The 16625-nt window shown below is 42.1% G+C and overlaps 1 protein-coding gene across 1 annotated transcript in view; it reads right to left on the bottom strand.

Moving 5' to 3' along the window:
• AFF3 (ALF transcription elongation factor 3) overlaps positions 1 to 16625 on the bottom strand; it is a 286394-nt gene that overhangs the window by 175124 nt on the left and 94645 nt on the right. The window contains exon 4 of the mRNA XM_074149518.1: positions 8336 to 8380. Coding sequence (XP_074005619.1) covers positions 8336 to 8380 — 45 coding nt within the window. The remainder of the gene's footprint in view (positions 1 to 8335; positions 8381 to 16625) is intronic.

The following is a 16625-nucleotide window of genomic DNA, read 5'->3' on the forward strand; positions in this document are numbered from 1 at the left end:
TGGAAAATCAGGCACCACAGAGGAATTTCCTACATGTTAGAGCATGCCTACTGAAAATATTAGTGTAGAAGACAGGAAGAGGCGCGCTGCCGAAGTACACACGTAACATCAGCCACTGAAACCTACAACTCAATCTAATGCAGGTATTCAGAGACACATCTTAAGGTGGGGATGGCAGTATGTCTGTCACCCTGCAGGCCCACAGGGCAAACCAGTGCTATGTCTTTTGGCTTTGGGGACTATGGGGCAGTGATTGCCTGGCTCTGCAGCCACAGCTACAGTCTACAGCCCAAAACACATGCACACCACGGGAAGCCCTCTCTTTCTCCCTCCCCTACTCTACAGCCATCCCTGGAAACACAATGAAGAAAATGGGTTCGCTAACTTGGGTGGGAAATGCATCACATAACAGCATCTAGTTGCATTGCTCTGATGAGTCTGCTTCCTTAATGCCCATTTAATCAAGGAAGAAGCCACTGTCACCATAGGGTTTACTGAAGAATGCCATCATCTCAAGTCACACCTCCTTTGTGGTCTCACTTTGCTTTGAGTGAATCTTACCAAGGGGGTAGAAAGTAGGCTGTTCTTCAAAGGTGGCAGCTGAAGGCATCAAATCCCAGGCTCCCAGCAGTGTGGATACCTGTTATTACCCAAATTTTATTTTTCTTTCATTCAGACTGATCTTTTCTGGTATTAATATGCATAATGCTGTTGGCCTCAGAGGAGCTGTGGCAGGGATATACAAAAAGAGGATCTATCTGGCCCTTTGCCATTAATAACAAGGAATCATTTCTTTGTGTTGGAACAAGATGGTGATTGTGCCTCTTTTCCAGCTTTGTAAAACACTCTAAACAGAGGGAAAAATTAGTAAGTATTTTACTGTATTATTTTTGTATAGCAGAGAGGCTGGATCATTCATTCTGGATTCTCTCTTGCCTTGTCAAATAACAGGGTGTATACACTCAGTACAAAACAGCAATTTTGAAAATTAATTCCACCACATTAGCACGATAGTGTTTCACCAGCTCTTTTTATACTGGCCTGCCTTTTCCTAACACAAAGCCTTCTCACATTGGCTACTTGTGTTCTAAGAAGAATGTGGATCTCTTTCCTCTGTACCACCCTATTCAATTCAAAACAGATCAGATTTTGCCATATTTGAAAATGTCGGTGCCCCAGCATGAGCGGCTAATGCCACAGTAAGTGTCTCCATGTTCTCTATTGGGACCTGGAACTCTGAAAGGCACATTATCTTTGAGTGGCATTTCTTGTAAGTCTTATTCCCACCATAAACGTTTCTAGCTTGATCTCCTATTTCCACTAAACTATTTATAGTTTTTGTCTTTTTAAGGTGATATTTTTTCATTGGCACTGAGATTTATTAAGTTCAAGGTTCAAATATATACAGCATAATTCAAACCTCAAACTCCTTTGAGACACTATTTTCAACAACAGCAGCGACAGCAGCAAAAATCTGAGTGTGACAATTCAAGGGGGCCGTTGATGTACAGCTAATTAATGGTTGGTTGATATTATCACTGTTAGTATAATATTTTAGTGCCATTTTACACGGTGCTCTGTACCTCAGACTCTGTATGTTAAGGACCAGGGAAGCGGTGTTTACATGTCTGGGTTTAGCCCGTTGGCTGCAAAGGTTTGTTGACAATCGAATACCACAATGTTGGCAATAAAAAGGAAGTGCCGCGCATGGTGCTCAAACCAGGAGCAGTTTCTGTTCAGATGAGCAAACAAGATCACCTGGAGAGAGACTCTGATGATCTGAGAAAACCCAAAAAGGGACAAAAGCTGTGAAAAGTGAAGAATCTCCCCGCAGACTTTTGGGTGGATAAAGAGGTAATAAAGAGACCCCGGCTGCAGTGGACACACAGGGAAAGTCCAAGGCACCACATAAAGATGGTATATCCTGAAAGCTGCCAAGGTGTGAGGAGTCAAGGGGATGATGGTGTACACAGGTATGCCTCCTCTGTAGTCATTGCAGCTTATGTGGACAAAGCCAATATATCTTTAGCTAGCTCTGGTACTGCTGCTAATTTTGCTCTAGCAGTACAAGGTACCGTATAGGCTGCTAATTCTCACTGAGAAGCTGGAGAAGCCCCAGATAGAGCTTGCTGAAGCTCCATGATGCTGCCGTCCACACCACGAGCAGTACCCAGGCTGGCTGGAGGAAAGCTGACGTAGGTAATTCGCTGCAGACAGCGACTGCTGTAGAAAAGATACTGTACAAATGAGCTGGATGTCACGGTGTGGTAAGAAGAGCAACGTTAATCGGTGAGTACTGGAGGTTGGATTAGATGACTTGAACTATGGCTTAATGCTTCTGGGTTTTAGTGCCTCAGGTGAAATGACACATTTTCCAAATGCTATTTGGTATGCTTTTTCATTTATTTAAGTAAGAAAGACAAAAAGAATAATACTGAAGAAATGCAACAAACAGTAGACATCAGCCAAAACAATGCTTTAATTGCTCTGAAATTTAGGAGAATGAAAGCAAAGCAGTGTTGTGAAAGTTCTTCTGAAAGATTGCAATGAAAACAAATGTTAGGTTTTGCCTCTGATACATTTTTAATATGATTCTGACACTTTGGAGTACTTCTGTATTCAATGAGACTGAGCAAGAAAGGTACTGTCAGCAAACTGGGACTGCTTCTGACTCTTCATACCTTCTCTCTGCCCCACCACCTCTCTTTTGCCTCAAGTTGCTGTGTTCCTCCTGAAACTTTCCCAGGAGTTTCCCACCAGGCTCAGTCACAAAAGCCAACCCGAATTTCCCCATGAAGGTACCGTGCTGAGGGCGGCCTTCTCACCTCCTTCCCAAAGTTTCCCAGCAATTTCTTTCCAGCAGTGAGACTGCAATAAAACGCTCTGCTAGCGCAGAGGTAGCTATTGCACCAGCGCCATACAGCAAAGTGGGTCTCCTTCCACTTGTATGCTTTTCCCTCTGCTTTGGAAAGCAAGAGGAGTGTTTAGAAATATACTGCTGATTACCATATTTGTGTTCTTTAATTCTTCACATGTCCGACTCCACCAGGAGCTTAACTGCAGCCAGTGGGATCTTACAGTCATTAACATTTACAAGGCAGCAGTTCACAGTTGTTGAACTAACAGCCTACCTCTAAGAAACTGATTTTTCTCCCCTCTAAGTATTGACACGTGCTCCACTGACTGTGATGCTTATTCACAGTGACAGTGTGTTTGGTAGGATTTCATGTTTTCACAGGATTTGTCTTGTGCAGACAGTTTCTAATTTACCTCTGCTCTTGTTTTAATTCAATCAGCTGATGGAGTGCAGCTGATCTCACAGCACATATGGCTGTTCAGGTTTGAAAAAAACCCTGAATATTTGATGGGTTGATCCTTAATGCTTTCTGCTAAAGAATTAGCAAGCCTGCTAATGAGCCAAGGGATCCCAAGTGGGGAAGGGGAAAAATACAGAATTAGATTCTGTTTTCATTCATTTTTTTACATTGCTCAAACAAGAAGTACTGTGCTTTACATACTCTGACTAGTTTCACAGTGTAGAGAGATTCAAGTAAATTACTCATCAAAGCCATCATACTTAAAATGTCATGTTTTCATAAGTGGATGTCCTTTGGCCATGGAGAGTCACAACTCATTTGCAAGGGCACCTGTAGGTGCTCACCCCGGGGCAGGAGGCTTGTGGCACCAAGCAGAGTTGTCCTTCACTGGGAGGGATGTTCGTAGCTAGAGTCTCAGTCCTTTCACTGCCTCCCCAACTGCTTTTTCTGTCTTCCCTGAAAGAAACTTATCTGTCCTCCACCCCACACTCCAATCTGCCTCCCCACTGCTCCATGCCATCCCAAAGGAGGCAGCTTCTTCTGTGTTAACTACCCTTGCTTGGTTTTCCTCCAGCCCTTTCTCTGCATTCCTGTTGCTCCACTAGCCTCCTGCTGCCTCTGCATCCTGCAGTCAAACACTGTTTGCAGGCCAAACACTCAAACTACGCCCGTCTCTCCGCAGTTCAATGACACCTCTCATGTCAACACAAAAAAAAAACTCCAGGGAATTCACAAGGTACATCTTCAATAATTAAAAGCTCAGCTTGCCTGTGGGTTTCCTTACAACAAAGCTACTGCAACTCTAGGAGACTGAAGCTAAGACTATAAGAATAGCCAGATCAATCTCCAACCACTCATCTTACAAACCAAGAACTGCCCACACTCGACACACTCCCTTTCTGCCTAAATCCATATCAAATATAATCAGAGTGGATCCAATATTGGTTGCAGCAGTTAACTTTGTGGAGAGGCAGGGCTCTTGCATTTTTCGCAGGTACCACAGCAAAATAAATGTTTACTCCAAACCCCACCAGTTGTAACAATATATGCAGTTCCACACACTAATAAAATCAAAATTACTAATCTTGCTTAGCAAGCCCGTGTTTTAGCGAGGAAATGAATAAGTTGGCTTTGGCGGTGTCTCAGGAACTCAGGTAGCAACTGCTCCGGGCACTGTAGAATAAAGGATATTTGAGTAGTCTTAACTCTTATTTTCCGCTTCAAAGTTTTCTACCACGTCTTCCACCAACAATGCAAAAGCTTACAAGGTTTTGCCTTTTGCAGCTACTGTCAAGTAACGAGGCTTTTCTCTCTTGATTTGACATTACATCTGTAACTTGGTCTTACAGGAGTTATTTACACTGAAGGCTCTCTTAGAAGTTTCTTTACCCTTAATGCGCGTGCCTGCAGCTGGACAGAGCAGTCACTACACTTTGAAGAAGTTGCTATAAATTAGTACATGGGGTTAGATGAAGTTCAGGATTCCTGCAGTGATTATAAACTCAGCAGGAGTCCTTACAACAGCTCCGATCTCGACAGGGTTACTGTCTTGTTAATCAACCTCCTTCAGGACTGGAAGCGGTTCTGCGTTTCAGTTCCTGGGGGCTTTTTCTGGAAGCTGCAGTTCTGTGCAGAAGGATCTGTCAATTTACAAAGTCTACAGAGCTCTGATACATTTGGTAAAACAACATCAAAAAAGGCTAGACTTAAGCCATGGCACCCTGCATTGCACCAGACAGCACAAAGACTATAAATTATTGTCACAGATAGTGCAAAATAAGATTTGGTGATTTAAAAACTATGCCTAAACTGATTTTGCAGCCCAGGTCCAGGTGTTAGTTCTGGCCATGTCCTGAAACCAGAGGGTGAAAAGATCTGTGCACAAACCAGGAGTCGCCTCCTCTCACCCGCTGAGGGAAGGAAACACAGGGAAGCAGATGGAGCAGACCTGGGAGACACTTTCTACTGCCCTTGGTCTCTACTGGGGAAACATGGACATGCTGTGGAAGTATCTCATCCCTTGGAAAAGCCACAGCCTGACACGTGCAGGGAACATGCTATCTATAAAGAGAGGTTGTTTTCTGCTTTTCTGTTGTGCAAGAGACAGCTAAAATAGGGTGCAATGTTCCTTAAAAATATAAATTTAAAGCATCTTCTTCCTTTTGCTGATGCTCCGTACATTCAAGTGGCCCTTCCTGTAATAAACACATTGCAGCATGCGAGCAAAGAGCCATCTTTTCTGAGGGGAACACAAGGACCGTGGCTCCTGTGGCTTTTCATTGCCTGCCTTTGGGCACCCGCACAGGAACTGCATATATTCTGTCCGAAAAGAAGCTAAACTTTGGCTTTACTATGTGAATAGCACCTCCAACAAAAACATGGAAATGGCATTCCTTATAACAGTCTGTTTCAGAAAAACAGAAAATCTGGGTTAAAACTGAATAGATCTGTTCAGGACAAGAGGGCACGGAGAGGGCTGGAAAAGTCTGTGTGCCAGTAATTTACGAAGTGAGTAGAAATGGCACATTATTATTGTTGCTCTTTTCACTAATCATCGGTAACGACAATCACTGTTGATCTGGATTTGTATTGTGAGAGTACCTAAGCACTGCTTACGTACTACTCAGCCATTTCCTGATAACACAAAGTTCACTTTTCAGGACAAAAGAGAGCAGACGGATATAACCAACCTGACTGGGCACTACAAGGGAGAAGTGGGACAACAGTGTTCAAGCATGAGAAACAGTGGTATAGCCCTGACCTCACCAGTGTTTTTCCACAGTCCTTGTGAAAAAGGGTGCTCTTAATAGAGGGTCAGAAAGAGCTAATTGGGAAAGTGTTCAAGGCTCTTCCCAGATCTGATGGGAAGCATGGGAGAAATTAATTGATGTAAAACTTAGCAACATTGTGACAGAGTCTGGCATCGCAAGGTAAGCTAGAGTGGGAGCTAATGTATTAGCAGAGATTGGTAGACTTGAGGCCTTAAAATCAGAAACAAATAGCTGTACTTGATGTGCTAGAGAAGGAGACGACAGTGGTGAGATGCAAAGACAAATGTCTTTGGGCAAGATGTCAAGCTAGGAAAACGATGTGCACAGCAGCGCGAATGGAGGTGGGTAACATTGCATTTGTCAAAACCAAGGAAAGAATGTTGCAGCAATCAAGATCTGGAATGAGAATTTGGACCTGAGACTTACACCTTTGTGAATAAAGAGATTCAGCTAGAAATGCTATAGAGTAAGAGTCTGCAAGATTTACGTGTAGTTTTAGACACAGAGACACACGGGTAGTTCAGAATAGAAAGTGATACCCAGGTTGCAGACCTGGAGGATCGGCAGATTGGAGAGGTTACCCATGATGACTGAGTATTCATGTGAGGACAAGAGCCAGGGGATGAAAACACTATGCTCTCTGTTTTAGCCACGCTAAGTCTGCCTCAGCAGACAGCGAGACACTGATGAAATGAGGCTTTTGAGCTGCTGGTTGTTTTACTCATTTTTTAAGTAAAGTGAAATAATTGGTGAATAAATCCTCACAAACAAAAGGGTCCTATCCATCCAAGGCTAGCTTCATCATGAAGCTTCACAAAAGTATTTCTTGAGGAAAAAAAAGAGAGAGCAGCAGCTGTGTTCATTGGTTTGGAGATGCACCATACCATTCCTAGTGATATACTGCATTTTTCTTCTCAGTTGGGGTCTCCTACATATCCATGTTCCTCTACGTGGAAGGAACCATGTCTCTTCTACACTGTTTGGCTGATTGCACAAGCCAAATTGCACAACCTAAGGAGGAAGACCAGCTTCTTTGACTGTTCATTTTAAAAGCCTTGCATAAAGAAAGGGTGAATAAGCCTCACATCACATCATATACTTAGTGCATCGTGAAAAATGTAAAAAGCTCTCATGAATTATACTATCTGCTACTAATTCGTAACAAAACAGCAGGGACTGAGGCTAAGGCTTGTTGAATATGTGGTTCAGTGCTACAAAAGCCTACTTTGTAAATGTTAGCTAAGTAAAAGCTCTGCCAGTGAAGTCATAAGCAATACATCATCATCACCCTTCGATAAACTCTTTGTCCAGTTTCAGAATTAAAAGCTGTATTTAACATATTCAGGGAGAATGGAGAAATGCCTTTAGAAACAACAGGCTTAATGCACTCCTAATCTCTAAACCAAATATTTATAGCCCCGTAGTTTATAAACAATCTGAAATATTTGGGTAGTGGATATCCAAGAGGTGGAAGCGCACACAGTAATAGGGAGGTTTTACCATTCCATCTACTTTGTTTGGTATTTCAATCACTGTTATATCAGATTTATAAGCATTGCAAATTATTGAAGTATCAGTTTAGAAAATGAACCGGAAAACCCACAAGTTAAAATATATGGAAATGTTTCATTGTCTATAAATTTGTCTGCCTCAGAAAATAATCAATATCAAAGTTGACTCAAGCCAAGATCTGTCTGGATGAGTATTAATTTGCTCCATGAAAATAAACTAGAAATTACTAAGATAAAAGAAATAATAATGAAATATAGAAATAACTACGGATTTTGCACGTTGTCATTATATAATGGACATAATGGACATAATGACATTACATAATGGACTCTAATTAAATCCAGGTGGAAAATGACCTTCCTAGACCTCCCTTCAAAATTAAGATTTTTGACAGTCATGATTAATGGAAACATGCACTTTGCATGGTTTGTAAACCTGAAACATCATTGTACATTTCAGTTTATAATTTATCCCATTATCTGCTTCTGCATGCATGAAGGTCAGCCGTACTGGCACAAAGTAGCAGTGAAATCCAGAGGCTCTGGAAGGTTGTTTTCACAGATTTTTCAATTATTTTTCATGAGGAAATAATTTTGCCTACTTTTTCCTTAGAAAGATGACAATCTAAAAGAGTAATATTTTTAACAGCAGTAATTGCAATATTCTTGTTATTCTCTTGTCTTTTTAGAGTAAACAAAATGGCATTGGAAAAAATGTTCTTTTAAGGATTCCTACCCGCAATATTTCTTCAATGCAGCTGTTATCTCCTGTTCCACTGTCCTGTAAACAAAATGAGAAAATTGTTTGCTTGTGTTTTAAAAAGAAATAACAAATAGCAGGTTTGAGGACATGGTTGTCACATGAAATATATTCCAACCTCTATTACAGTTTCAAAATGAGGCCAAGTCTTTCCAGCATCTGAAAAGTTGCACTGCTTAAAATTCTCACATTATTCCCCCTCAGCACCACAGAAAGATGTAATATTTGCAGTGTTTACATATGATTGCAACATATTGGTATAAATTCATGGGATTTTGTTTACACCACTTTCGGGTGCAACTCCTGCTGTTTCGGATATACCGCGTATGAGTAAGCATAAGCAGAACAGTTACTGCACGTAAATAGATCCAATATGTGCATTTATTTATATTACATAAATAACATCTCCCCACATCCTTTGTGCAGGAAGGACTCTGCAGTGATACTACCTATGCGAAGCCTGACATGTATAGGGTGGAGGCACCTGCAATGCTGGGGGGAGAGCTGCGGGGACTGCAACACAGGTGGCAACACTGAGTGGGGGCTTGGCAGCACAGCAGTCCTGAGAAGGCTACGATTTCCTAAAATGCTGACCCTAAACCCACCCAAACGTGGGACCAAGGGCGCAGAGGAATTCAGCTCTCCTCAATGGGATGGCTTCCTCCAGAGACATTCTGAAGAGGGGAAATCAGAGATTTGGCAGAACAGCTATTCCCCTATAGGAACCATCCAGCTGGTGCCTCATGTACATGTTCAGCTTGGTTATTCATTAGGACCCAAACTTTTACCAGCAAAGATGAGGCAGTGAAAGACACCCATCTGCCCTACTCATGCCCCCACTTTCCTGCCTGCCCCCTGCCCACAGTTCGTTTGAGCTGCCCAGCACAGCAGGGAAGAGAGGGCACACCATGGATGGAGATAGTGATGCTGAGGGTGTGCCCATCTCTTGCAGCTCTCCACAAGATACAGGTGGCTGCTGCATCAAGCAAGTTTTCTGAGGATTTACTTCACCACACTAAATTCCCTGACCATTCCCCAAAGAAAGGTTTCCTTCCTTTTGCAGAACAGAACTAACTCAGGAGGCAGTAGACTGGGGCTTGAGGTCTTCCCACGTGGGAAGGGGGGATGGAAAGAAAACCAATATGAATAATTACTGTCCCCAAAGGGGAGAGGTGAGCTTGGTCTTCACCTTTTCTTTTAAAAAACATCAAATGTGTCAGCACTCCTACAAAACTTTGCTGAATATTGCCCTTGATTGTTAAACAAATGAATCACACTAACTCTTTTCGGTGCAACACAGTCTGTCAGCTTTACAGTTCACGAGGAGTTACACCACTGATTTCAAAGGGAAAGGAACTAAGCATGCTATAAAGTCAGCCTTTGGAGAATTACTCATATCTGATGGAATGATGTTGAAGAGAAGCTGCAGCCATGTGCGGATAGCCCTGTTCTGATCTCAGCCCTGTCCCTGAGGAACCACACAATGCCAGGTGCGACCTTTCCTGATCCTGGAGCAAGTGCAATAGTTCCTGTTGCCAATGAAGCTAACGAGACAGACAGAAACACCACAACAATCTCTGGGTATTTAAAAATTTTAAAATTAATATTAGCTAATTTTTATTTCTCTCTTCTCTGTGGGTTTCCCTCCATTTTCTCCTTCTTATTCCCCAAACCTTGGCCTATGACTTGTTATCCCATTAACAACAGTAGAGAGTATAAAGCCCTCATCATGAGCACCTTGTTTACAGAGCAACGAATTTACTGCCAGACCTCAAGTTTGCTATTCTAGTCCATTGCCATCTTACAGAAGGAGGCATGAGATGACCTACCATCTTATGCTATATACAATACATTGATCATACAGTAAAATTATGCTCTTTATTTTTGTGTGAAGGCAAAACTACTGAAGGTAACTTTGGCAATAGGCAATTTCAGAGTAGGTTTAGAAACAAGCTTCTGTTACAAAATTAAATATCTCTCCTAGAAGTGTAATGAAGTCTGCAAATACTCATCAGCAAGAAATTACACTTTCCGTTACCACAGAACTAAAACTAGAACTATTCTCCCTACCACATCATATCTCTGGGCAGGGAGTAAAAAAAAACTTTTCACATCTCCCAATGACATCACACAGACTTTCAAAAGGCAAAAAAAAGCTGGAAACACAAGATCAAGGACAAGATAAACAAAACTGAAAACAATATTGTGAAAAAAACATCAATTTCTATATTTCCCCCTTCGTTCTTCATCTTTTGAATGCCAAATATAAATTTCTTAATTTCTTTTTGGTTTGATTACTTGTAAAGATCTTACATTACTGTTGATATCAACCTTTCTAGAATCAGGGTGGGGAAGTTGCTCTGCACATAGCAAGCAACTTGAATTTCATATGGCCTGGGGCCATATTATGTTTTTCTTCGTAATATCAATGCAGAGTGTTATTGTGGGACCTAAGCTATGTCTGAAAAGTGTCTGCAGCTGTTGATATGGAAAAATCTCCCCACTCTTACTCTAAATGCTTCCTCCTCTGCTACATCTCTACTCACGTTACAGATGAACATGAATCTGGCAACCTGAATTTAACTTCATGGCCATATTTTAGTTTAAAAAAAAAAAAAAAGCTGGTAAATGTTTCTTGAAATCTGAATTAAAAGAAGGCCTTGCGTTACCTGCAGACAATGAATAGCACAGAGCACTTGACGTGCTATTTGCATCAGTGGACTTGCCTGATCCAAACGCTATCACGTCAGTGCTGGCTGCGTGACGCAGCACCTGCGTAAGGCTGATGTCGGCAGTGCTGGCAGTCTGCACGAAGCAGTCCCTCCACCCTCTTGATAGCCTGCATGCCACAGTGCACTTGTGCAATAAACGTTTTAATTACTTTTTAAAAAAAAACAAACCCAACCAAACAAAGTAAAGGTCTTGAGGCTGCTGTTCCCAACTAAGCCCAGGAGCTTTCACCCTGTATTTATTGCGACATTGATGAACCCAGCTCATTTGCCTCCCTTTGCGTTTTGCGATCTGTCATAACAAACTCGCCTCACTGAACCTCCAGTGAACCATCAGCGAAATACTGGCAAGTCTCAGGGAGCTGCTGGGGGAAGCGGGCTTCGGCCTCTTCCCTCTCTGATGCTGTGCCCGTCACCTTCGCTCCTCAGTCGGCGCAGCCTGAAGAACGCCAAGCATCTGCACACGCGTAGGGTTGGCGTGCAGGCTGGCAGGAGGATGCGAGGAGCTGCCACCCAGGATAACAGCAGCGGCTGCTGAAGAAATAGCCGGGAGCATCGCACTGCTGATAACACGAGCAGCTAATTACCATGCAAAGCACAGAGAACGGTAAGAAACAAGGCTGACTAAAGGCTACATCGAATTCTTGAGAAACGGGATGTCATTTCAAAAAAAGCTACATCTGTACAAATTTTATTTGAGAGCCTTACGTTATTTTTTCTTCCCTTACCAACAGCTTTCACATGGAGATTTATAAAGAAACCCCTCTGAAAGGAACTGCCTATCTGTGATACTTCTCCCTCCTTTCAAATCTTTGTTATTATGAAAAGAAAGAAAAATCTTCTGCAAGTATCTATTTCCATTTTAGCCTAAGAGATTTTTATGGTGTGAGCTTTTGGTGCTGTTATTGTTTGGACTGTGCTAAGTGTTTTTACAAAGTCTCCAGAAGTTATCGGACTTGGTCTCCAGTATAAATTAGGTGTGATTAAGATATCCAGAAGGCCAAGGTATGTACTGAGCCTCTTCCACTCGACCGGAGCCAGGCTGCCTGTGTTGGTGCTTGAATGCCAGTCATCTGCAACCAGTGGCGTGGTAGTGGCCACCATGCGGCCATCCTTTGGGTGCCACATCTGCCTCCAGGGTAGCTCTCACCCTGCACTGCACAGGCACTGCACAGCACTGCCTTAAACGGGGCTGTGGGGTTTCCCCTGGGGCCTAAAGTGAAGCTTCAGGCAGTAAATGTTGGAAGACAATAACCTAAATCCATGATTAAAAAAAAAGTAGGCAAAAAGGGAAAAAAGCGCACACTGATGGACCTTGCTCTGAAAGAATATTAGAAAGGCTTCTTTGCCAGGCAAGACCATGAAAGTATGGAAATACAGACACACACATGCATATATAAAACTTTCTAAACAATCCATTTGCTAGAAAGAAACTTCCAGTATGAGGAAGGTAAGTAAAGTCCTTATCTTTTTACTTATTCATACATGTGGCCTCTGCCTGTTGGGTTGTGGAGAACCATTGCCCTCAACAAAGTTTCACGGAATCATGGAATCACAGAATTGTCAGAGTTGGAAGGGACCTCTAGAGATCATCTAGTCCAACTCCCCTGCCAAAGCAGGATTGCCTAGAGCACATTACTCAGGACTGCATCCAGGTGGGTCTTGAAGATCTCCAAAGAAGGGGACTCCACAACGTCCCTGGGCAGCCTGTTCCAGTACTCTGTCACCCTCACCAGAAAGAAGTTCTTCCTCATATTTGAGTGGAACTTCCTATGTTCCAGCTTGTGCTCGTTGCCCCTCGTTCTGTCACTGGGAACCACTGAAAAGAGTCCGGCTCCATCCTCCTTCAACCCACCCTTTAGATATTTCTAAGCATTAATAAGGTCTCCCCTCAGCCTTCTCTTCTCCAGGCTAAAGAGTCCCAGCTCTCTCAGCCTTTCCTCATAAGGGAGATGCTCCAATCCGTTAATCATCTTTGTTGCCCTACGCTGGACTCTCTCCAGTAGCTCCCTGTCTCTCTTGAACTGGGGAGCCCAGAACGATCCCTTCAGTCATTTCTCTGAAGAGATCTTAACACCTTCAAGTCGTGGAATAAAATGTTGAAATTCAACAGGGAGACATGCCTGACACCAGAGAGGTGACTTCTGGGGTTTCTCTGGAAATACAGCCAGGCTGTGTAAAGGTATTTTTTCAGAGAGGTCATTTGCTAATGCCCAGGAAGGGCTTTTATACATTGAGGGTTTAACTTGCTGTTGATTTCCTTATATCCTCCAAAATGCTATTTGTGGGATGGATGTAATTGTGTGACATCATAAACCTCAAAATTAAATTTTAAGAAGTGTTCTTCAGTTAAGTTGAGAAATGAAACTTTGATCAGATCAAAACAAAACACTTTAACAACAAATTTTAAGAAACATAACTAAAATTTATAGTTATAGAACAATATATGGCCTAAATCAAGAAGTCATTAAAACAAAATATTGAAATGTTTCACTCTGACTCCAAATTTGGTAGTTTTTTCCTTTAAGAAAATATTTTCTTCAAACAAGAATGAAAATAGATGTGGTCAAAATCATCATAGATGCAGACATTTTCAGTTCTGATAAATTGGAATGTCCCATAGGTAAAGGACTGAGTAGAAAAAACCCCTGACCAGAACAGAATTAAGAATAGTACTTTTTTTCTCTAACAAGAATGGCGTTTCCATCTTGATGGGTGATGTGAGAGCTACCAGCGATGTTTCCATCTGCTTTAACAGGGCTGGACTTAAGTGAGCCATGGCATACTGTAGCCCCCCTCATTTCACCGATGGGCATTAGTAATGCTGGGCACTTCTCAGCCCTCAAACAGAGAAGACTCCTTCCTCGTCTCTCTGAGGAAGCAGGCAGCAGAGCTGAACTGGGTAGGGTTACACCAAGGAAAAAGAAATTAAGAGACTGCTGAGGAAGCTTGATTTTCTTTTGTCTCTAATATTTGAAAGCTTTACTTTGCACTCATGCTGTTTCTCACTACCAATTTGGAGTGCCAGTGGCCATGGTCTGTTGATACAGTAGTTTTCTCCTGCGCTTTGCACTGCTGCGAGGAGGAGATGTTTCTCTTTTACTCTGAGGAACTGCTGATGCTTCCTTAGACATGGAGGCATACAGGAGGGAGATGGGAATGAACAGCTGAATTCTCCTCAAGCTCTGTGTCAGAAAGTGTTGCGCTAATTAAAGTTATTAAATCCATCTAATTTGCAGTGACTTTTAATAAACTGTTACCCTTAATAAGCACATTCTCTTTTGAAATGGAGCTTTCATATTTATTATGGGGATTACTCTTCCTACCATGGGACCTTGCAACATTGTTCTTGGTTCAAAAGGGAAGAGGAAAAAGGTTAACAAAGATTTTATTTCAAGAAAAAAGTGAATAAAGAGTTGGTGATGAAAGTCATCTAGCTTTGCTTTACTGAAACTATCTGGCTATACTAATTGGGGGTCTCATTGCAACTGGAATATCATGATGCCCCAGTCTTGTACCAGGAACTGGAAGATATTCTGGCTAATCGAAGAAGATGAATCAAAAATATCTGTAGATAGAAACACCAAATGATCCAATAGACTTATGCAAACTAGAAAAGAGACACTAATTGGCCAAGGGTATGTTTTGCTCTTGAAGAGTGATAGTTACTCAGAACAGCCTGCTCAGCAGCTCATCCACAACAGAGGTAGGACAGCAGCTTTTGGAGAGCAGAGCCTCCAAGAAGAAAGACTGCAGAGGAGTTTACATCCAGTGTACCGCAAGTCTTAGGTTGTGCTGGCCTGATATGCAGACCTGAGGGGCCAGAGTGCGAGAAAGAATTCTGTCTCCGAGGTTCAGGCTGAAGTTGTTGAAGATGGATTTACTGTGGAAGTATAAGTAAAGGCATTCAGTGTATTGTATTTTTGTTTCTAAATAGCAGGGAGATGAGGTTAGAGTGTAACTCCTCCAGTGCACGCCCATGGTCAGGGCTTCAGGCACCTCTTGCTCATGCAACGCCTGACTTGAACTAAGTATGGAAAGCCCGGGGTCAGACAGTGAGGTGATGCCAAAAGGCTGCCATCTGGATGGCTGCTGGGAGCTTCACTAGAGTTTAGGCACCTACAGCCCAATTTGGAGGGGATTTAGAAGTGCTGGGTCCAGCCACGTGTTGAAAGGTCATCTTCAAACTGAGGAGATGTTCTGAGTCCAAGTCTCAGTGTCCACAGCACAAAAAAAATCAAGAGAATTAAAGGGCAAGAACCTTTCTGAAACCTCCTCATCCTCTTCACCCCTAAGGGCTATTGAGCAATCAATGACTGGAGCTGCACCGGTAACATTTCATCTAATAAAAGATGTTTGGGAACCTCAAATGAAACCTACTGGCAGGCTGGTGGAGCTATTTTACAGGCTTTTACATTATATTCATAAAAATAAAAATCCAAACATGCCAGAATTACACTGTGACCCAAAACAATAAAAGGGAGCTGTAATGGAGAACTGCATTGTTCTATTAATAAAATATAAAGGTTTTATTGTTATTGGGAAAGATTGATTGTATCAAATCAATACCATGTCACAGTATATTAATGTTTTTCTTCACTAATGAAAAAATAGGGTCTGATGTGATTACACTCTCTCGCTACCCATTTGAAAAATATAATGGGATGGTAATAATGAAGATTGCAACTTGCAATTTTACTCCTTGCTACATGCTCGATCCTGGGAGTTGCTGAGTAAGTGACCTCAGCTTTCAGTGAAGTCTACAGGAGCTGAAGGTAACTGCCATTCACCGAAATGCTGTCAACAACCCACTGAATGGACTTCACAGCCCCTCTTCCCACCCAAAAATTGGAAAAAGCCAGTGCGGGGGACCTCTGGAGAAGTCTTCAGCGTACCACATTTTCTGCAGCACTATGCATGACAAAATTAAGCGACTGCTTGCTTGACACAGTGGTCTATTTGTTGGAAAGTTTCCATCCTGGACACCAGAGTCTTTTGGTTTTGCAATAGGAAAGGCTTTTTAGCGAAGCTATGGGCTTCTTCCCTCAGCCCATGCAGTCCTTCAACAGCTGACCCAAGGACCCTGCCCTGGGAGCGATAGAGATCAGCTTTTCTCCCCATTAGATGCCTGTCCTCCCTGCTGCACAGATGGCCAATTAGTGTCAACTGGAATGTGGTATTTTTAGTGATGTGGACACTTGTCTGCTAGGACCTGGACTGAGACCAATCGATTGCATTTAATATATTGTCTGTGTTTGTTTGGGGAGAATATATAACATCCGTAAAGCAGCAACAGTTGGAAAAACAAGTATTATGGAACTGTTAATCTTTTTGTGACATTTTAATATGAATATACCATCAGCTAGTATAATATTCAATAAATTAAATGGATTATTTTGCCAAGAGATCCTTTAAAAATGTTAATTAACAATAAATCAATAAAAACTATTCAACATGAAAATCAATTACATCCCTGTTTACATTATTTAACTCCAAACATTTCTGTTTTGTGTGCTTGTAATTAGCAAGCTATAAAA

The sequence above is a fragment of the Numenius arquata genome, chromosome 1 (assembly GCF_964106895.1).
Source record: "Numenius arquata chromosome 1, bNumArq3.hap1.1, whole genome shotgun sequence".
NCBI classification, from domain to species: Eukaryota; Metazoa; Chordata; class Aves; order Charadriiformes; family Scolopacidae; genus Numenius; species Numenius arquata.